A 21930-nucleotide genomic window follows, 5' to 3' on the forward strand; every position below is an offset into this window, starting at 1 on the left:
AAGTGAGAGAGACTGTGAGCGTTCCGTTCAATGGCGAACCGGAAGACGAATGCAGGTGGTCCGATTGGGCGTAGATCTTTCACATGTCCGACGTTAGGCGCCCAAGACTTTTGAACTGATTATCTTATCTTGTTTAGAACAATGATGGACCCACAACCACACAGCCACTTACTGCCTCGTTTCGACGACATTTTGAACCTCTAAACGTTCCAGTGTTCCAGGAGTTCTGCGCAAAGTGACTCACCATCGGATTATCATACTATCGATAATCAAACTGACTTGGGAATGCGGCCTACACGCGCAGGATCTCCCCCTGTTCTGGAATCTACGTTAAATGGACCTGCCCCCGTCTTTCTTCAGTATCAGTACCCCCATCTCTTCAGCAATTCAGCAAAACGATCCCGTAAACGAATGACTGGGTCCATATCTACCATGGCTCATACTACCCCCAGTTCTACTTTCTCCCCATCGGCAGGTGACGAAGGACGCCAGCTCGTGAAGACCACTGCCATCGCGACCGGGGGAAACCCCATGTACACATCTACCCCAGCACATGCCAACATTTCTATAGAGCCTGGCCGCAGATTTCCTGATACTTTATCAGCGATTTTGAATGTTGCGATTCACACGAAAGCCTCCCTCAAGACTCAAGGACTTGACGCGACTCTAGCTACAATTCAAGAGAAATTGGGTTCAGCCGAAATCAGCGCACAAGTCGAAAAATTGACGTCCTCGGAATCGGAGGGTGACAGGAATGAGATCGCGTCCCAACTCGCCGCCATGCTGAAGGAGGGCGATGCTAATCTCACCGAAGAGCTTAAGGCGTACGATCTCGACCTTCACAAGGTCATCAAAATCGCTGCCGACACAGTCGAAAAATCTCCCGAGTTCTCTCGATATCTACGCAAAACCTCGTCTGTTGCATCCACCGAATCAGACTCCCCCGCCCGATCGCGCCAGGGGTCACAGAGGTTCAGTGGCCCGCGCCCTCGATCGCTTTCGTCGTCCGGCAAGTCAGACTTCTTCCAAGCCAGAAGGGTGGAGCCTCTTGCCATCGATTTCGGCAAGCACGGGGAACAGCTCAAAGCAGTCGTGGCAGAGAAGGAGGAACTGGGTCGGCTCTATCAGAGGTCCCGGAGCGCGTTAGCTGAAAAGAAGACCATGGAGCTGGTATGGGAGGAAAGGGCAGCGGCATGGGAGGATAGAAAGGCGGAATGGGCGGAGAGAAAGGCGGAATGGGAGGAGAGAAAGGCGGCATGGGCAGAGGAGAAGGCGACGTGGGCGAAGACTGAGAGGAGGCTGGAACAGTATGCGGACGGATACAAGCAGGACAAGGACGGATACAAACAAGACAAGGAGAAGTGGGAGAAAATGTATGCTGAAGCCAAAGAGGAGTACAAGGAAGCCAAGGAGGAGCACAAGGAAGCCAAGGACCAATGGGAGAGTCGATACTACGAAGCCCAGACGGAGTGGCAAGACCGGCACGCTGCCGATAAGGCGGAGAGGGAGAAACAAGAACGGCGCCATCAGATGGAGGTGCGGAAGTGGGAGAATCTACATGGCGGGGAAGTGCGGCGACGGGAAGCGCTCGAGGAAGAACTGAAAGCCTTGAAGGAGAGGCTTCGTTCTAGTGCATAAATCGGTGCGATGTCAGTGAAGGCGTAAGACTACGATTTTGTTTTGATATCGAGCTTCTATGTTTCTTTCTACTCTTCATATCACACAATGACAATCATGCCGAACAGTTCGAACCATGAGATTGGGACAAATTTCAACCGTATATCTCTGATACGGTTACTAGGCCGCTGCTGCAATCACATAAACAGGACGATACCGTCGGCCACGACGTCGCGCACTCGAGCTCAAGCAGCAAACATCTCGTGCTGTGTATGAAGTTTGAAGGACTTCCATCTATCTCGTCTATATTTCTCCCGACATCTTACACTAGCACAAGTAACATACCGACGTCGAAACAAACTGATAGAGTGCTGGTATAAATCACCTTCCTGCCCCTTCACAACTAAGTAGACGAAGTTAGTATAGGGTAGGCCAATAAGCCTCAGAAAAGAACGTACCCTGAATAAGAACCCCAACTACCTCGCGTCAGTAAATGAGTAGATTTTTTGAGAAGGAATGTACTTACATCTTCCGGCGTCAATCTGCCCATGGCCTGAAGTAGCGGTTTGAATATGAGAAAAAAAGGCCGGCGTGAGGGGGACACTTACGGAGTCATCTGTCGACAATGTAGCATCGACCATGGCGGATTTCTTCTCCTGAAGCTGTAGAGGGATTTAGCGCTGTGGCATAGCAGTAGGAGTCCCGTTCCATGTACCTGGATGATGCGGCTTTCGATGCTATCTTCAACGACGAGTTTGATTGCCTTTACGGGCCGATGCTGGCCTAAGCGATGGATGCGATCCATAGCCTCTGTAATATCGTCAATATGTGATTTTCCCACCACATTGTTGAACCACTTACGGTATTCAACCTAGAAAATAAAAGCTCAGTTACGAGTTGTTGATTAGTCAGGTAGGATAACATACCGCTGGATTCCACCAACTATCCATGAGGTATACACGAGAGGCTTCCGTCAGGTTGAGGGCCACACCACCTGCCTTCAAACTGACTAAGAATACAGTAACATCTACGTTATTCACTGCACATTGTCAAAATCAGCGATGCGCTCCCCTGGGAAACAACGGAGAAGGACAGACTAAAGTGTTGGATAGTCGCATCTCTAGCCGCAGGAGTCATGGTGCCTTCCAGCCGACATATCTATAAAAAATTTATCAAGTGCTCGAAGCCGATGCTAACGTGAGAACCCTACGTTAAAGCCAGCTCGTTGTAGACGGAAAGCGATCAAGTCGAGGAAGTTGACAAACTGACTAAACACGAGGCTTTTAGTCGTCGAGTCTTGCATCCTAAGGTTACTCAATTCTTCGACCAGGGCTTCAATCTTGGAGGAAGAGCGCCACGTAGAGAGGTCAAGACGCCCGAGGATTCCCTGTCGGGCGGTTATATTCTCTTCAATCTCAAGGGCAGGAGCTTCCAGATCAATAGTTAAAGGAAGGTGGCACACCGGGCAACTTGGCTGTAGATGTCATGAGTTGGGCAACTGGCAACTCTGCAAAGAGGCGGGAATCTGAGACACGTACCGTTTGCTCGATGGCAGTATTTAGATATTGCTTGATACACTCCCTATCAAAGATGTGGCGACATTTTGACTGGATTGCATCTTCAGCAATATCGTTGCACAGCCTGCACACGGTGGCCTCGCCATTTTCCGGCACGAAGACCTGAGCATTAGTCTTACTTCGGAGTACGAGATCAGGATGGCATGCCATCTGCCTCATCCTCGTTAATCTTGATACCGAATTAGATCAATTCCGATTAATTTCAAGATCAAAGATTGAACGTACAAACTGAAAATATTAGAATAGTCTGATACAGGAATTCAGTAATCGCAAGTCATCCAAGGACATAGAAAGAGACCTACTATTCAGCACCGTTCCTTGATCAAGGTAGGTATTAAACTGGCGTTTGGCATCGGAGAAAAGTGACAAGTATAGTTCCTTTTCTTCCGGGCTGAAATAATCTCTGCGAACGATGACAGTGCGAGGTGGAAGATCGAGGTCGTCCGCTCGTTGAAGCTGTGTCAGTATCAGTTACGGAGGGGTGGCCGTAAGATGCGTCTCAAGATACCTTCGTCCTGCGAAGCATCATACGGTCGAGCAAGATTTTGAGTTTTTTGAACGCGATCTTGCCAGGGCCAACCATTCCATTCTTTTGGATAGGAGTCAGAATCTCGTTGTTCCAGAAACAAGTCTAAGAAGAAATTGAGGACCGAGACTATCAGAAGACCCAAGGCACCCACATGCTGCATTGGACTGTGACCGCAGTCTACAATATATGGCAGGTGAGTCTCGTCGTTCGTTGTCCTCGTCGTTCAACTTACCATCACAGTTTCGTTTGTCTGAAAAGCGCCAGTGCAAAGACTTGCAATCACACTTTTTGCCTGAGGGATCATCAGTGACGACCCTGAAAACTTAAAGTAAGACTTACAGAAATAATAAGAGAATGGATCGCCACCCAAGAATCTCACTAAGCTATATAATTCACCAACGCGGTTCTGAAGCGGAGTACCCGACAGACACCAGCGATAATTTGCCTTCAGCTCGAATGTAGCCTTCGCCGTGTTAGTGGACCGTTCTTTGATATTGTGAGCCTCGTCGAGCTGAGCAGATCTTAATAAGAGCTGAGAGGCGGAAGGATAAGAAACGCACAATGACTCGGTTCCACTGGATCTGATGGACTGGAGAGACCTCTCGCACTTTAAAGCCTTTGCGAGTGAAGCCGCTTTCCTGTTTGCGGAAGCAGCTAGTTGATAAAAATCAGTCCAACCAGTAAGGTAGCCGTAAAGCTTTGTTACCTTTCAACTACGGCGTAAGTTGTCAAAATCTATATATGATGGGTAAATGGAAGACATCGGATTAAGTGAAGGTAGCTTACCACGTCATATTTCGCCATCTCTTTGACGTTGGTCTCCCTAGAAGATCCATGCCAAACAAGAACTTTTAGGCCGTCAGTGTGTGTCGCAATCTCATTGCGCCATTGCATGATAGCCACAGTCGGACTAGATTAAATATTAAAGCAGGTGGCACAAGAAGATGATACGACTCACGCTATAACCAGATTGGGCGCTTTCAGATCCGAGACAAGGAGCGCTATAATCTGGATGGTCTTCCCCATACTAAATATTATGAGTAGGGAGCCCATGGATCAGCCAAAGAACACGTACCCCATCTCATCCTGGTGGATTGTAAAAGACGTCAAAGAAGTGAGTGCATGCCAGATTAAGCAGTGACATACCGCCAGCATACCACCACCCCAAATACCTTTCTCTTGCTCTCGCATCCAGAAGAGACTCTCCTGTTGGAAGGGCAGAAGCGTCACCTTGAGGTTTGCGGGTTGCTCCGCTTTCTGGGGCGTAATAATCTCAATGCTAGCTTCCAAATCTCCCCATACGTCTTTCAACTCAGGGTGGAATTTGTGAAGAGCGACGGTGGACTTCTCGGCCTATAAAGAATTGAGTATCCTACATACTCTTGCTCGGAGCATGCTTTACTTACATGAGTCAATTTGCGGCCCAATTTGCGTATGAGTTCTCGTTCTTCTTTCCAGTTAGCCTTCTTCTCGAGTCGTTTGATCCTTGCTTGCTCCCTTCGCTCCGCACGAAGTTGCGCCAGCGTCATTTTCTTCTTGCGAGACGTGTCGTTGACCTTCGCACTGGTGACCTTCGCCTTACCCTTCCCTTTCGACAAAGGTTCTTCCTCTGTTTCCGACTCAGAAGCGCTTTCATCCAAGTCATCGCTGTTGAGCTCAAACTCAATGTTGTCTTGGAGATTCGCGCGAGCAATTCGGCGCTCGGCTGCTGCAGCACACAGCGCCGCAGCATTCTTCGAGGAAGAGCCTTCACCGCTACGAGCGCCTCCTAGCGAGCGCACAATGGCAGCACGAAGCATCAACTCCTCGGCGTCAGATTCTTCTAACTCAAGGAGCGCCTCTTGGTCTTCATCCTTGCGAGGAGTACGGCGTGTGCTTAGTCTGGTGTCTGAAGGCTCGACATCCTCGTTATCAGAATCTTCAAATTCTGATCCGCTGCTACTAAATGACTGCTCTTCAAACTCGAGTCCGTGTTCAGACACCAATTCGTCGTCGTTGTCGGATGGGGGTGATACAGTTCTCGCTTTCCCCTAGATATAATGTTGAGATGAATCGCATATATACATCAACAAATACTCACCTTGCCTTTAGCCCTGACCACTGAAGGTATTTCAACGAAGACCTGCGAAATTGCCCTTCGCTTTGTGGGGCGTTTTGGCAGTGCTAGTTCGCCATCTATATCATCATCTTCACTTCGTGCCCGTCTCTTTGACCTTGTTACGGGGACAGTCTTGACTTCCGCCTCCTCGTCGTTGGATGTTGCCGGCGTCTCTGGTACCGAGGTTGTGGCACTAAAGACTGGCGTACCTGTCCTCGTTGTCGTCGACGGCGACGCTGTAACGGCCTTCTTCGCCGATTGCCTTGTTACCCGAGCCATCGTCTACAATGCTGAGGGTTCACTGGTGGCCGTGATGAGTCAAAAAACAAAGCGATGCCAAATTTCCGGGGGAGCGCGTGAGACCCTATTTAGATTGGTATTGTAATATGAACGCTATGTCACAACATGTGCCCTTTGTCACAGCGTGGTCGGTGTCACGTTTGTGAAGTCGTTCAATGCTCTCAAGCAAGGGGGCTTTCGGTCTGTAAGTCATTTGCATCGAACGAGGCAACACATAGCGTGTAGACACATCAAGATGCAACCTCAGAAGGTACTAAGGTGGTACAGGTATATGATCAAGAAGGAGTGTCCACAAGGCGAATAAGTTGATTTACGTTAGTCCATCGCACACGCGTTCCTACTAGCGTCTGCCATGCGGATGGGCCATTTGGGGTGGTCGATAGCTAGACGGATAAGGCGACGTCGCGCTGTGATGTGCGGGAGGCCGTCCATGGGCTGGGGGGTGCTGAGCAACGTTGGGCGTTGACTGACTCTGGGTTTGGTATGAATTACCGTATGGATTGTGATACGATTGTTGAGCGTGGTTGCTTTGTTGAGGTTGATATTGATATTGTGAGGGTGATTGGTGCTGAGACGGCGATTGGTACTGCGAAGGGGACTGATTTTGTTGATACTGTGGCTGGGATGTAGACTGCGACTGCTCTAGGATATTCTGGTACATCTCCATCTGGGTTTTGTACGCTTCGGCTTGGGTGGTTTGTGCTTGTTGCATGATTTGTTGCATGAGATCTTGCTGGCTCTGGAGTTGGGATTGGTAGATACTTTCGAATTGGCTTTGAGCCGCGTTTTGCTGGGCCTGTTGCGCCTGCAATATCTGTGAATAAGTATCGGCGTAAGAAGGCTGATTTGCTTGAATTGATTCCATGATAGTTTGGTAATTTTGGAACGCGTCTGTGCTGTAGCCGCCATAGGCTGCAGGGTCCGCCGTAGAAAGTCCAGCGAAGCTCTCAGTCAGTCCTGACATGGCATCGCCAGAGAAAGCGCTAGTCATAACTCCACCAAGCATCCCAGCCGCAAGAAAACTGGATGGGTCCATGAAGCCGGCCCCAGCGGTAAGGCCCGCAGCGAGGCCATCAACAACGCCGCTGTCAGTAAAGGCAGAAGTAGCGGCATCTGCTCCGATGCTGCTGATGGCCTCGCTCGCAACACTACCAATAGCATCACCTATAACATCTCCTACGCTACCCAGCGCGACTTTCAGAGCTATACGGCCCAGGGTTGAACCGACAGTAGCGGCGGCGGCCTTGCCAGTATCCTGTAGCAGGGTAGAGGAACGCGGCCCGGTAGCTGGGGATTGGGTTACGACTGGAACTTGGAGCGGAGGGGAGACAGGCTGGTACATCCCTTGCACAGGGACGCCGTTGGCAGGGGTTTGAGGTGGGGGCGACATAGGGGGTGATGAATACTGCAACGGAGACGTCTGTGACGAGTACTGATAAGACGCTTGGCTGGTTGCTGGCGTAATAGAAGGGGGAAACGGAGGCGGGCTTTGAGGAGACGTCGTAGAATACGGGGGGTATGCAGCACTGGCACTAGCGCTGGAATGTCGACTAATTTGTGGCGTGTAGGTAGGGGCGTTCATACCTGTTGAGTTGCTGGCAGGAGAAGCAACTGAATGTATTGATCGTCCCTCGGCCCTTGGAGGGAGGGATTCCGTCGCCGAACGATAGCGGTGGTGGTGGGACGCTGGATCGGGGGGACCACTATAACTCTGACCTCGATGAAGAGATGGCTGGCCGCCCCCGGAGCCGCTCGAAGTCAAAGGCCTTGGACCTGATATAGGCGGAGGCGCTACTCGCGAACTGTAGAGTGATGCTGCCGGTAATGGCTCAGACGATCGTCGGGGTGCATTGTCAGAGTGGTCAAAAGTGATTTTAACCGGGAGAATAGGTTGCGCTGAGCTATAAGCATCCGGACGTTGGGACAATCGGTTCGAGCGTGCCTTCGCCTTGTTTTGCAGGGGCTCGGGAGGGGTCGATTCGATGGGTGAGGTCGTAGGGGGACTGGTAGTATCGGACTCGGGGGAAGTAGTAGAAGATGCCGCAGACGGAGATCGTGGAAGATCTTCCTTCTCATCAACTGTGGATGGCTTCTTGTAACTCGCGTACAACATCTCAGCACGAGTAGGTGCTCGAGTACCAGGAAGGCTTGGCCCGCTGGGAGCCTGTCGAGAAACTCCATATCCGACTCCCTCCGAACCACCATATGGTTGTTGCTGAGGAAGTGAAGCTTGCTGGCCTGCAACCGCGTACGGAGGGGAAGTAGAATACATCTTGCCAAGTAAAAGAGATCAGCCATGACATTTCAGAATTCCTTGGCCGACATACCTTGATCAGTTATCTAGTTTTGTTATCACGACTTCGACGACGCGTAGTAGTGGCTATCAACGAATATTCACTGTCACGGGTGAGGGGGATACAGTGCAACTTCGAGCACCCGCGAAGCAAATGGACGGCGAGTTCGAAGAGGGAATATACTCAACTGGGCTCCAGACAGCCAGTTATTATTACAATGGGCATCAGTCCAATGCGGTGTCCCTTGCCAGGTGCCACCTTGAACGTTTGGGCGTCAATTTGGCGGAAAGAGTACGGAAGATTGTACCTGGACCTCGTTTCAAGCTGGCATTGCCTGATGTTCGCCTGATGGAGGATCCCTGAGCAGTGCCATGACTGCCATACTGATCCTGGACAATATCCGCTTGACCAGGAATAGCTGTCAAATTGAGTTACTAACGGTGAGAATTTCGAGCCGTAGATTGGCGCCGACTCCTGGCTCCCTCCTAGCCCCTCTCCTTCATATCGACACTGGTGTGCACCATAGAGCACATGTATTTTTTGTGCAAATGGTCGGCCAAAAATTTGGTAGCTATCTTGTAGTGTATTTATTTATTTTCCCCGAGCCCGCCCTGTCCCATGGCAACTACATATATCGGCATCACCTTCCTTGATTAGATCACCCAGAGCAACAGTTAATATGAATAGGTAGTCCATCAAGATCAAGCAGCATGTGGACTAACCGTTGCTGTTGCTCAGGTCTGGCTAATATGCTTCGCTGCTAGTTTTGTGACGATGCCAGCCAGATCCCTCCATGTGCCTTCAAAGCTCGGAACTGATACTTCGCCACTGCATTCCCTACAACTGAGACGAGCGACCTCCTTGGAGAATTGCCCGAGCTTGTCGACCATGTTGTTGATGACGTCCTTGAGTTGAGACATAACCATGCCTTGCACTGGGGTCGTTACTTTCTGACTTAAACCACCGCGTGTGACAGAACTACACACTCTGGCGATATCTCCAACTTGTGATTTCAGCATTCGCATCTCCTCTAGGACACTCGCTCCGCTTTCGTATGCTGTCGCAGCGAGCGGATTCATGGGAGTAAGCAAGGGATTAGGTGGCGTTGATGTTGGGAAGTATGGGGCGGTCAAGAAGGCAAGGTTTGATACCATCGAGCTTTGAGTTAATGGAGTCTCGTTTCCTCGCAGAGAGATTGACCTGCGCGTGGCACTGGCGGGAGAGAACGATCGGATGCCATCGGTCTCAACTTGTTGCCCGGGGAGATCTCCCTGCGCATCTGGCGCCAGGTAGGGTGCGAGGGGTCCATTATACTACTATCGACATACCGTATTAATTGCATGATTCAGTGAGTGAAATAGCCAACGTCTCGAATAAAACTTGCAATTGAAGGGAATGCGACATTCTTCGGTTCCGCATCATACAACCTCTCTGTGAGACTGCCTAAGAGGTTTGAGGATGGTGTCAGTCGACTCATCGGACGGGTCGTCGTAAGTTGGCGAGGGCACTGCAGGAGGACCCGCTTGACAGAGGTATAGTAAATTCACAAGATGGGATCTGAAAGGATCCATTCCTAGCGATGGCGGCAAGCTGAACTCTTGTTGAAGATACGTACCCATGGTTTACAAAGCTCAGAGGAGCTCAAGCACGACAGGGACGCCTGTAGCTATTACCAGATTTAGCAGGACCAAGGGTCCACATGCAAGTTCCATAGTTCCGTACCCGAAAGTGCTTGCAGAAGCTCCACTTGCAGTTCACACAGCCATGTGCAGTTTGTCGGTGGCTACCTTCCGGAGCCACATAGCCTGTTAAATGGAACGCTGTCCGCCCGCCCCGTTCAAGCACCGATTTAATTGAAATTGGCAACAGAGTTTCCTATTTCGTCCGTAACGGCTAACGAGGTTGGAGTTGTGGGTGCTGCGGCTTTGCGACGCTAAAGAAACTCGCATTTTTAAAATTGCGATATCATGAGGACGGCTAAACATACCAGCGATGAGATGAAATAATGGTGCTGGTCCAAGCTAAAAATCCGGTCAAGTTCCGAGGTCTACGGTCTGCGGAAGCACAGTGACAGATGTGAGATATCAGAGGCTGTCTTGTTCTATCAGCCACATGAGCCAGTGCCCGACTCCTTGGCTAAGTAATTGAACCAAATCAAACGGCATCTCACCGGACCCGAATTTGGTGCTTGAGAATTGGTTTCGTGTTGGGATGACTTGGGGGATGTACATTGATAGACGGACTACAATTGGCTACAGATACAAACCTTGTGTACGGGTTGCGGAGAGCATGCGAGTGAGTAATGAAGGGATTACGGGATCCCGAAGCGCTGTGAAATAGTTTGGTACGCATTCTTTCGAAACGAACGACATTTACGTACTGGTTTTAGAGCCTTTATTAGCATCCATTCCTCGTTAGAAACGTCAGCCTTGAAAGATTCCTGGAGAAAACAACGTCAGTCTTTACTCATGTGGACGCGGAAGGGTTACCAACTTTGAGAACGTCAATGCTTTGACGGGTGATCCGACTATAAAGTTCATCTTTGTCATCGAAATGCCGCCCGAACATCTTTGCCGATTGGTACACCGCGTGCTCGATCTTCACGGCAACTCCTCCACCTGCTTGCGACTTTTTGACAATCTGATGGCATAGTGATCAGTCAGGAGCCATGGTGCAACAAGGAAGCGACCCACGTCTTGATTCTTATGGTTAATCTCCAGTGACGTGCTACAATGTATGATCAATCATACTGGCACTGCAGAACTAGGTGAAAGCCTACATTTTGCCGAGCTCGTGGATTTCCTTTTTCTGAGTCACTGGATCGACCTTGACGACAGCAATTGGTGTGCCGACGCGAAGAGAACCGTCGAGAATATCAACGCCTAGGATGATAGGATCACGTTTACAGAAAGCGGCGATAATCTTTAACCGGCATGGCCAGACTGCCTGAGGGGCGGCATCACGTCTCTTTGCTTCTATGATTTCAGCATTGTACGCCGTGAAGGCATCGAAGAGATGGTAGATAATATCAGCTTGTAACAGACAAATTCAGTAGGAGTAGAATCGACGGATAACGGTCCGCTACCTTTGAAGATCTTGATGCCCATTTCCTCGGCAAGACGTTCAGCGTCTTTGTCTACGGGGACATCGAAAGCGAGGATGACAGCCAACTCCTTGGCCTTTTCGAGCATCGTGCCCGCACGCATAATGTCCTTCTTGTGCACAGGCCCAATGTTAATCCCCGAGACGGGAATCTTGCTGACATTGAGGAAGTCCAAGAGCGCCTCGAGTGAACCAAGAGTACTGGCCTGTACACAGACGCCTCTACCAGACTTATCGATGTTGTTCAACAGGGTGGTGAGGTCCGACATGACTTCGTCTCGAAGATCATCTTCATCGTCGTCTGGACCACAAACCAGGAGTCGTGACCCGGCAATGGCTTTTTCCAGATCAGGGGCGGTAATCTTGACACCCAAAGCCGCCTTAACCTCCTTGTGATGGACGTACGCGGACTACATAAAATGTGAGTCAACGGACCAGCGCCGGCTGAATCTCGCAAAGGAAATCTTACCTTTATACGGAGTTCTCTGAGTGGTTGCGGTGTCAGAAGGGCACGGATTTGAGTGACGATCGGCCCGTTCAAGCCACAGACCACGATTCTATCTCCTTCGTGCAGGATACCGTTGGAAAGCACGACATCGATTGTGGTGCCCAGGCCTTCGACGACCTTGACTTCGAGCACGGTGCACTCGAGCTCGGACAAGTACATAAGTCGATCGCTCATGCGTTGCTGCGTGAGGTTAACGAGCAACATAATCATGTCTGGTACACCTTCCCCAGTGATGGCTGACGTAGGCACGAGCGATACATTGCGCGCGAAGTTCTTGTTCTCGTAGTAGAGCACCGCGTTCAAGCCTTCCTCGGCGAAGGCCAGAATAGTCTTCTGCAGGCGGTCTTCGAACTCACGCTGAACAGAACGGGCCTGCTGTGCCAACGAATCGACAAAGGAATTATCGGGTATTGCTTTCCACCCATACATACGATCGATCTGGGCCGAGGATCAGAACCTTTATCGTCCGTATTGGCAATTTTTGACCGACCTTGTTTAGGGCGACGATGAAAGGTGTTTTACGATCGCGCAGAAGGCGCAAGGATTCGAGCGTCTGGGCTTCCAGGCCGTGCTATAGGCTGTTGAGAAGCTACCCCACAACGAGTTTAGTCAGTGCTTACCATGATGTCGACGACCAGGATGGCGATATTACATAGTGAACTTCCACGAGACCTCAAATTGGTGAACGATTCGTGACCAGGGGTATCGATCACGAGTAAACCTGGAATTTTATACTCTTGCGTCCCGTCCTTGAGTTTGAAAGATGAGAAATCGAAACAAAAGAAGCTAATGGGCTAGTTACTTTATTCATGACAGCGGTCTTAGTCTTGATTGCTTCTACTGGGAAGTACGTGGCTCCAATTTGCTGTGTAATGCCTCCAGCTTCGCCCTCTTGCACGTTTGTTTGCCGAATCTATGCGGGGTATGTTAAGGCACAGTGAGGTCGGCGGAAGAAATCCTTTACCTTGTCGAGCAACTTCGTCTTACCCGTGTCGACGTGCCCCAAAATGCAGCAAATGGGACTGCGAAGATTATCTTTACTCCTCGCGGCCAGAGCAGCTTCATGGGCCTTGGCACGACGCTCAGCAGCCTCTGCCTTGCGCTGAGCAGTCACCTTCTGTGCCTGGGTCAATTCATCGTCAGAAGAATCGTCGGAGTCAGAGTCGTCCTCAGAATCAGAGTCCTCCTCTGAAGACTCTTCCTCCGAGCTTTCCTCTTCCTCCTCTTCCTCCTCCTCTTCCAGGGGTTTCTTCGATTGTGAGGGAGGGGGTGGCTTCGCCTGGGGTGGCGCCTTCGTCTGCGCTGCTTCCTTGACTTTGGGTTCAACTATAGATAACACATTAGAATTAATCGCCACTCAATATACCAGAATGAAAAACACCTTTCGGTTTAATCTCTGCCACCGGTGGGGGCGGAGGTGCTTTGCTATCTTCGTCATCGCTGGAAGCATCCCAAGAATCCTTGATCCCTTCGGCCTTAGGTGCAGCTTTGGACTCATCTTCACTGCTCGCATCCCAGTCATCCTTAACCTCATCGTCGGCAACAGATCCCTCTTTCGGAGTTTGAGGCGGCGGTGTGGCCGTAGAATCTGGAGTCTCAGGCCGAGATACAGGAGCTGGAGACGCCTCCTTGGTGATGTCTTTCGCAGCTGGTCCCTTCTTCTTGCGATTGCCGTAGACCACTTTCTTTGAAGGAGCACCGTTACCCGTTGCCTGTTGAAGTCCTTCGATCTGCACGCCAGACTGAAGGAGTGCCTTTTTGCGCAGTTCGGCCATTGCACGCTCCTCCTTCTGTTTTTTGGTAAGTAAGCGACCTTCTTTGCGAGCAACCTCGCGTTTCGCCTATCATGGCGCGTTAAACCGGGTTCAGAATGACGGCGATCAGTTAAACATTACCTTCTCCTTCTCCTTGCGCCGTTGCTTTTCTTCTTCCTTCTTCCGTTCTTCTTCAGCTGCCTGGCGCTCCTCTTCCTCAATCCTCAGCCTTTCCTCTTCTTCGCGACGCTTAGCTTCCTCCTCTAACCGTTTCTTCTCTTCCATCAATGCTTTCAAGGCACTAATACCGCCCTTCTTCTTGCCCGCTGCCGCTGCCGCAGCGGGGGCGGGGGCATCCTCCTCTTTCTTTGCTTTCTTTTTCTTCTTTTTCTTATCATTTTTGCCACCGCCTGCCGCCTCTTCCTCCTCGTCGTCAGCTTCTCCCGCCGGGGGTGCTTCGACCTTGGGCACGGGTGGTTCAGGCGCAGGTGGCGCGTCTCCTCCTTCAGCAGTCTTCTTAGCGGCAGCCTGTGCTTTCTTTTTGGCCTGTTCATGAGAATACCAAGTCAGTCAAGCTTCGATAGATAGACCACATGGATCACCTTTTCGCGCTCCTTCTTCAGCTTCTCTTTCTCCTTCTTGGATAGCACCTTTATTCCAGGCTCTTCGTCATCTTCGCCGCCAGCAGAGGCGGCAGCGGGCGCAGCAGACGGAGTCTCAACGGCGTCTTCGGCTGGCGCGGCGACTCGTTGTAATTAGTTCGCGGATCCTTGGAAATGAGATGTGACATACCTGGCGCTGCTGATATATCCTCCTTCGCCTTCTTCCCCTTGCCCTTCTTCCCCTTCTTGTCTTTGACTGGACCCCACTCCTCGTCGGCTAGATCTTCGGCTGTCACCTCGATGGGACCTTTTGGCTGTACTGGTTCGGCGACTGGCTCATTATTCTCATACACATCGTCGTCGAAGTCGGCCTTTTTCTTCTTCTTGTCCTTCTTATCTTTCTTCTTATTCGCTGAGGCCTTGAGAGCCGACTACATTCACAAAGTAAATCAACGACATTATATCTAACTAGCACATGATTTGTGCATACCATCAGGCCTCCGAAGTCTTCCTCTTCCTCGGGCTCTGCGCCAGTATCCTCGACTCCTAGGGCTGCGAAAGCTGAGAACTTCGGCTTGACTGGAGGAGCATCGTCCACATCGTCATCTGCCCCGTTCGCCACATTGTTGTTAGCGACTGATTCACCAGCCTTTTCCCTAAATCTAATCAGGAGATGCGCTTGAGATGTAGGTACTAGAAACTCACCAGAAGTCGTCGTCCGTCTTCTTGCCCTTCTTGCCCTTCGTCTTTGGGGCCATGGTATATCAATGAAAGGTTGGACTGACTGACCGATCGCAGAAAGTTCAGAGTCAATATCATATTTGACAGTATCGATTATGATTACGTAAAATCTCATCAGAGGCACCTTGCTCTCGACGGTCATCTCGACATATGGGACTCTTGACGATTATCAGGAAAAATCGGCAGAAGGAGCGAGAGATGAGGCTGCTGTTCCTGTGTGCCATTTATCCTTCCGCTCACTCGTATTCGCGATACTGACGGAACCAAGAGGCCTCGATAATGCAGGAAAGACGACAATTCTAAAGAAGTTGAACGGTGAGGATATCATGACCGTCAGTCCTACCTTAGGATTCAATATCAAGACCTTTGCCCACGGACGGTAAGTCGGAAGAACTGTACTGCAGGAAATCTTCAATTATCATCTAAGCAGCTTCTTGTAGGTACACGTTGAATCTTTGTGAGTGAGACTCATTCGGTTAATGTCGCTTCGTCTTGCTGAACTTTCGAACCAGGGGACGTCGGCGGTCAGCGGACTCTGCGTCCGTATTGGCGCAATTACTTCGAGCAGACTGATGCCTTGGTTTGGGTCGTCGATTCGGGCGACCGCATGCGCATGAAGGACTGTAGAGATGAACTGCACAGTCTACTCCTTGAGGATGTGAGTACGCTACGATTCCTTCCGTATCGGTCCGATTATAGCGTGTGCTTGTATCACCTCTGACTTTAGCGACTCGCTGGAGCGTCGCTTCTGGTATTCGCTAACAAGCAGGACATTCAGGGGTCGATGAACGACGTCGAGATTCGCGATGTGAGTTTCCGTCGTGGCAGGAATTTCGTCATATCGCGCACCGAGCGCCGACTGACGACCGTGCTAGGCACTTGACCTACACTTGATAACGACGCATCACTGGAAGATCCTGTCATGTAGTGCAGTCACAGGCGAGAATCTCGTGGCTGGGCTGGATTGGGTAGTAAACGACGTCGCGAGCAGATTGTACTACAGCTCTACGTTGACGTCGACGTCAACCGCAGAGCGATCCCAGCGCGTCTCGCTATAATCAATCTTCATTTCATATTTGCCGTGTTTCGTTCCGAGCAGGTACCACTTAACTCTGCGTTGTCCTTTCCTCAAAGACCGCCATATCTTGAACCTGGAACGATCTCGTACGCCCTCCTGTTTCTCCCGTAGGCGGCGGCGCGAGCGTCCGTCGCTCTGCTCAATGATCGCTATGATGGGTCTTCTATTTTCGCGTCGCTGTACGAGCACCGTCGGTGGATATCATATGTAGGGGCAAGAATCCACATTACCGACTTATCTTCACTATAGCTTCCCCTTGTCGGCACCTGGAACGTTCAGCAATTCAAATCTCATTCAGACCCACTTTTATTCCCGATGGCATCAGCATCCTTTACGACGACAGACGCTGTTTCGTATCCAAGCCGCGACATCCCGCCCTTGGGATTCCTTTCTTGCGACCCAGAAACTCTGAGTTTTGTCGACTTTCTTTCACGCGTTTTTGCCGGCCTTTTAACACACCATCATGATTCACCTCGCCCGATATCTTCACAATCCTTCACAATGCCTGTGACCGATTGTGGGGGCTATGAACGTAGCAAGGGACTTGCCGATCACTGCGCTTACGAAGGACGGACCTTCCATACTGGTGTTCGTGCTTCTGCGGCGGATTAACATGATAAACTCAAGGGAAAGGGAGATGGTGCGGATGCGAGAGTATATGCTTAGTGAGTGGCCATTGAATTCGAGGGGGACTTTGCACGCCACAACATCAGGAAGGTCCGACTTCTTCACGAGAAGATGATGTTACATCTGCACTTCGAAAACGCCTACTCTCTATGGTGCCCCTTTGCCTGCTCTACCTCGTGTGCTGGTGGATGTTGCCTCTTGACAACGATCCGATGGCAATTATGTTTTCATACCCTTCCCCGCCCTCTTCTACTTCCATTCCGACGCCCCCGAAGGCTGGAGTGGATTGGAGTCGCAGGTACGCGTTGAATAATCAAGTTTATGATTACCGAGAGAGCCCTGATGTCAGTGATGCTCGCCGATGGGACGCTGGAAAGACCTCACTTTGTTCGCATGCTTTGATCCACGCCTCATAGCAAGACAAAGATCGCTCCAAAATCCAAGCTCATTCACGGCATACCTTCTGGCATATCCTGTCAAATACATTGCGACTGAAAATGCAATTCTGGGTTACCGCGACTGTTTAACAGTCCGTGGCACGGCGTATACGCTGTTACATATTTTGGTGTGCCAAGTATAAAGTCACAGCCACAGCGAAATGAGACTGTTACTGGCCTCTTCTGGGCTCTTACGTCGGCCGGTGTTCCATGAGGTTGTCGCGACGGAGAACTTGTATGAGCGCGACTTCAATTCCGTCTTGGAGCTGTCAGCGCTGATATCACAGTATTCTAGATCGACTTCGCCGTTGGAGGAGGTTTGTTTAAATGTGCTTTGAGTACATACGATCGATCGCTGGAAGTATTTGGCATCTTCAAACGGGTCAAAAGTTTAATCGGGTAAATATTCCGGGTTTCTCTCTGAAGCACGCGGGCTCCCCGTCGCTTAATTACCTTCAATATCAAAAGATCACATCGTTGTTCGTTCGAGACGTTTCGTAGAAGATGCCGTGAGCGGTGAAGGACAACACCCGTGAGGTTCCCGTTGGCAATTTCTGATTTATGTAGGCGGTACCTTTATCTTGCTTTGATTTCTCAGAAGGCTAATGTCTTACCAACTACCTGTTCACCCCAAAATTATGAACCCCAGGCGGTCGGTGGGTCGACAGTATCAGTAGGATCTTGGGAGTCATTATTATTGTTAAGGTAATATCCAACAATCTCCATGTGTGTGACCCTATGATAACGAGTCAGTATGTGAAGACTCGGTGAGAGATACGCGCGCTGTTGTGGCGAATCTGCAAGACTGCATCTTAGTCCGGGAGCAATGATAGGTGTTGTTGACGTCGCCATCAGAAACGGGCGTAGTCCAAGAAATAGAAGAGAAAGCATTTGTGGTGTCTGTGCGAAGTTACACCGAAAGCCTCCACCAGCAAGCAAGGATGTATAGATCGCGACATGGAGTTGACCGATGGTCGCGTCGGAGGGTTTACCACCGTGTTAGGAGTTAGGAGGGAACATAGATGTGCCCGTACTCCATCGTCGACACTTCTTGCTTGCTCCATAGCACGCTCTATACAGAAATCTAGCCAAGTTCTACATTTAGTGAGTATGTCATGCTGACGGGCTTCCGTCGAATATTAGCGGTATACTACCTCCGCGCTGGGATGATCGTCGCTGACTTGTAAAGCTCTTGCGTAGTTTCCCATAGCATGCTATAGACAACCTATTAAGCGGGTGTTGTATATACCACGTTGTAGGGTAGCGAGCGGCAGAGAATGAGAGATTGCGGACACCAGCGCAAGGAAATAATTGCATGCGTGAGGACGTAAAGATGCGCTGTGTTGTTCCCTGAAGCACATGTATTTACTGCTTAGAGGAGGTAGACGACTGGTATGTATGTGAGAAAGACATACAGCGTTGTCGGTGGCTGTCTGGGGCATCTTCGCCGTGGAAGAAAATCATTCCGGGGTATAGCCAGTAAGTAATTGTGGGTAAGTAAAGAATAAGGAACGGTTCACAAGCCCAACTCGAACTTCTTTGTTGCGGTGAATGACGGACGACCACAGCGGTTGAACCCCAGGCGAACCCCAATGATCCTGGGATCTCACTTCCGGATTTGGCACGTGCCCAAAGTCGAATCCTCAGATTCCAACAGACTCTTGCCTTGAGGCTTGCGGCAGTGAACGATTGATCCTGTAACTGGGAATTGGAATTCAAGGTGGTTCGGTGCACTTCGGTTCATCGCGACGAGGCTCACTTGCCTCCAGAAATCAGCAAGGTAGGTACACCAGTTGTCTCACAGGCTACAACTCTCCGGCTCACCACCGGTACCCTTCCTCCCCCTTCTTCCAGGAAATTTATATATAATAAATATAATATCTCTCTGTCCATCAAACCTCAGTGGAGTTTACATCTTCTTCACGAGCACATCTACGCCCGTGAGTGTCGACCAAGGATCCCCTTTTGGCCCTTGTCAGACTCAGCCTGCGAAACACACCAAATCGACCCTGCTGGAATGACCTGCAGGCAGCCATGGACACCATTTCCAAAACTCCATGATCCATCTGACAACTGGCGAATCCCCTTCTTTGGTTCTTCGCAGATTTACTACCTTTGCCGATCTTCATCCACCAGATCTATTATCTCTTGCGGCCCCTTCAGGAGCTTATAAGAGGCCTCTCTTTCGTGCTTAATGTCTGCAGCACTTGCATCCCACAAAAGTCTCTCTCCTCCACACTCCTCACAACCTCCAAATGCCTTCCACAACACCTGCATCTACGGCTTGCGTCGAGGTCTTCCCCTCGTCCAAATGCCAACGCGCCCCGTCGCTATTTTCTGCTGTCTTCAGCCCCAGCACATGGCTTTCGACCTTTGGTTTGTTGTTCGCGACATACCTCCTGTCTCTCTTACTCATCGCAATTCGATGATAGCCCGGACATCCATCCTCTCTGTCCTTGACGGCGCGATAAACATCGGCCACCTCACAATCTCCGATTCCGAAGGGGTGCACTGTTATGGGACACGCCATAAAGGTTGCAATGACGTCTACATAAAAGTCGTGAATGACTACTTCTGGACTCGACTCTTACTGTAAGCCTTTATTCTACATGGACCAAATATGACAGACCGCTGATCTCTCATTTGTTCTACAGATCTGGAGATCTAGGCTGTGAGATTTTCTGTCCCACTCCACAATGTGGCTATGTGTACTGAGAGACTTTCTAGTTAGCGAAGCGTACATGATTGGCGATATCCAGGTTGACGACCTCAAGGGCGCCATGAAGGTTTGTACACGCACCTTATCAAACCGCATGGCAGGACTAATATACGACCTCGATAGCTATGGCTCGAAAACCAAGCAGGCATGGAGGAGACTCTGTCCTCAACGCTTGCTCGAGTCTCTTCAACGCTCACCGGACTTTACAACGGCATACTGGGCCAGACTCAGTCGCAAGCTCGCCTAAACGTTATTGCTAGCTACGATCAATCAAACGAGCTGTTCAAGGTAATATCCCACACGCCTGTCGCGGAAACAAATTCTAATCATAGATCCTCTAGGCGTTCTTATCCAAAGAAATGATGTATTCTTGTGCTTTGTGGGGCGAAGCCGAGAATGGTGTTAGAGGCGACTTGGAGTTCGGCCCAACTCCAGGGGATCTAGAAGCTGCGCAACGTCGTAAAATCCACCATGTTCTTCGTCAAGCTCGGGTACAACCCGGGCATCGCATTTTGGAATTCGGGAGCGGATGGGGAGGTCTTGCCATTGAGGTCAGTCATTCTTGAAGTGAATTGCCCAGTTCTTTACTTACGGTTGCCGATGGCATAGGCTGCCCGCACCTTCGGATGTGAGGTTGATACCCTTACGCTTTCGATCCAGCAGAAGACGTTGGCGGAGGAGCGAATTCGGGAAGCAGGGCTCGAGGGCCGCATCCGTGTGCACCTTCTGGACTATCGAGAAATACCCGCCGAGTTCGAGAAGGCCTTTGATGCTTTCGTCTCCATTGAAATGCTTGAAGTAATTCTATTCCCCTGTGCTTACGTGGGGCAGGGGCTGATAAAGCGGCATTCTTTCACAGCACGTTGGCTCCAAATACTACAACACGTATTTCAAGCTTGTGGACTTTGCTCTCAAGTCGAAAAACGCCACCGTCGTGGTCAGCGCTTCTACTTTCCCTGAATCGCGATTCTCGAGTTATCAGTAAGTTTCTCCCATAGCTATTGTAGTAATAAGCGCACGCCCCTGACACCCCTCTTCTCAGAGCGGAAGATTTCATGCGTCGCTATATGTGGCCCAACTCGTGTCTGCCGAGTGCAACAGCCTTGATAACCGCTGCGCAAGCCGGTTCTCAGGGAAGATTCACTTTGGAGTCTGTTGAGAACCACGCCGCTCGTGAGTGCTCTGCACTTTCCACCGTTGAATGGCCCGCTAATTGCCGACCGCCCCGATCCTTGCAGACTATCCACGCACTCTTCGTGAATGGGGACGCCGCCTGGAAGCAAACTTGACACAAGATCTTGTTGTCAAAGATTACCCATCGCTTCGAGAGAAGGCCGACTATGAGGCGTTCACGAGAAAATGGCAATATCTATTCGCCTACGCTGGTGCCGGCTTCGCAAAGGGATACATAACCTGCCATATGCTCACATGGATACGTGAGGTGAGCTATTTTATACTTTCATCCGCAATCCCGCGAAGACTAAACATTGCCCGTTTGTTCCAGAATGATACGCCAGAGCTATGTGATTAGTTCCGAGAATGTCACGGCATACAAAATCGAAGCATCAAGAGCTGCAAGGCGTCGATTCCTGTGGCTCTGGTTGTATATCATTATTCTTTCCCTTGGTCATCCCGTTGGACTTGGCACGTAGACTAGATTGCTTTATCTCGATGATACCACGCATTATTTTTAGGATTTCTCTCTGTAAAAATATGATCTATAGAATTCATTTGCATTCATTCAATCACTGCGGCGCGTGTATTCTGATGATTGCTTTATCGTCTATGATCAAACGTTCTATGTCCGTCCGTATTGACCCCGATGCCGACGTTATCACGGTCCTGTTTTGCCTGCAGGGCTTTAAGATTAGCTTCGGAGGGTGTCATGAATTGACGCATTCGAACAAGGACAAACGGACGTCTAATCTTATGCAGGCATCACTTCAT

At 50.2% G+C, this 21930-nt stretch overlaps 7 protein-coding genes across 7 annotated transcripts; 3 read left to right on the forward strand and 4 right to left on the reverse strand.

The window, feature by feature from the left end:
• Positions 1-432: 432 nt before the first annotated feature.
• PC9H_005537 (uncharacterized protein) lies at positions 433-1638 on the forward strand (the record flags this gene model as incomplete). Its single annotated transcript, XM_036775101.1, has 1 exon — positions 433-1638. The coding sequence occupies one exon, from the start codon at positions 433-435 to the stop codon at positions 1636-1638; it is 1206 nt and encodes a 401-aa protein (XP_036633603.1).
• Positions 1639-2014: 376 nt separating this feature from the next.
• On the reverse strand, positions 2015-6100 carry RAD16 (DNA repair protein rad16; the record flags this gene model as incomplete). The annotated part of the gene is made up of 24 exons (XM_036775102.1): positions 2015-2020; positions 2076-2093; positions 2144-2170; positions 2226-2279; positions 2333-2427; positions 2479-2488; positions 2544-2656; positions 2715-2775; positions 2828-3091; positions 3156-3363; positions 3420-3441; positions 3497-3650; positions 3703-3825; positions 3875-3900; positions 3956-4015; positions 4063-4234; positions 4284-4377; positions 4430-4458; positions 4510-4633; positions 4682-4750; positions 4799-4809; positions 4870-5076; positions 5130-5753; positions 5804-6100. 24 exons carry the CDS (start codon positions 6098-6100, stop codon positions 2015-2017), a joined length of 2868 nt encoding a protein of 955 aa, XP_036633604.1.
• Positions 6101-6461: 361 nt separating this feature from the next.
• PC9H_005539 (uncharacterized protein) lies at positions 6462-8393 on the reverse strand (the record flags this gene model as incomplete). Its single annotated transcript, XM_036775103.1, has 1 exon — positions 6462-8393. One exon carries the CDS (start codon positions 8391-8393, stop codon positions 6462-6464), a length of 1932 nt encoding a protein of 643 aa, XP_036633605.1.
• A 756-nt stretch (positions 8394-9149) lies between these two features.
• On the reverse strand, positions 9150-10034 carry PC9H_005540 (uncharacterized protein; the record flags this gene model as incomplete). Its single annotated transcript, XM_036775104.1, has 2 exons — positions 9150-9728; positions 9840-10034. 2 exons carry the CDS (start codon positions 10032-10034, stop codon positions 9150-9152), a joined length of 774 nt encoding a protein of 257 aa, XP_036633606.1.
• Positions 10035-10726: 692 nt separating this feature from the next.
• PC9H_005541 (uncharacterized protein) lies at positions 10727-15139 on the reverse strand (the record flags this gene model as incomplete). The annotated part of the gene is made up of 17 exons (XM_036775105.1): positions 10727-10855; positions 10909-11055; positions 11109-11142; positions 11195-11447; positions 11501-11927; positions 11987-12463; positions 12516-12596; positions 12646-12774; positions 12828-12938; positions 12990-13274; positions 13429-13866; positions 13921-14202; positions 14251-14325; positions 14382-14512; positions 14572-14812; positions 14872-15037; positions 15087-15139. The coding sequence occupies 17 exons, from the start codon at positions 15137-15139 to the stop codon at positions 10727-10729; spliced, it is 3459 nt and encodes a 1152-aa protein (XP_036633607.1).
• Positions 15140-15272: 133 nt separating this feature from the next.
• On the forward strand, positions 15273-16180 carry ARL2 (ADP-ribosylation factor-like protein 2; the record flags this gene model as incomplete). Its single annotated transcript, XM_036775106.1, has 6 exons — positions 15273-15337; positions 15391-15501; positions 15563-15579; positions 15635-15780; positions 15850-15930; positions 15998-16180. The coding sequence occupies 6 exons, from the start codon at positions 15273-15275 to the stop codon at positions 16178-16180; spliced, it is 603 nt and encodes a 200-aa protein (XP_036633608.1).
• Positions 16181-19519: 3339 nt separating this feature from the next.
• CFS1 (cfs1-like protein) lies at positions 19520-21514 on the forward strand (the record flags this gene model as incomplete). Its single annotated transcript, XM_036775107.1, has 11 exons — positions 19520-19640; positions 19697-19856; positions 19919-19935; positions 19992-20050; positions 20107-20271; positions 20325-20534; positions 20593-20781; positions 20843-20964; positions 21026-21156; positions 21222-21424; positions 21488-21514. 11 exons carry the CDS (start codon positions 19520-19522, stop codon positions 21512-21514), a joined length of 1404 nt encoding a protein of 467 aa, XP_036633609.1.
• Positions 21515-21930: the final 416 nt, after the last annotated feature.

This window comes from Pleurotus ostreatus, assembly GCF_014466165.1.
Source record: "Pleurotus ostreatus strain PC9 chromosome Unknown scaffold_3, whole genome shotgun sequence".
Taxonomy (NCBI): Eukaryota; Fungi; Basidiomycota; class Agaricomycetes; order Agaricales; family Pleurotaceae; genus Pleurotus; species Pleurotus ostreatus.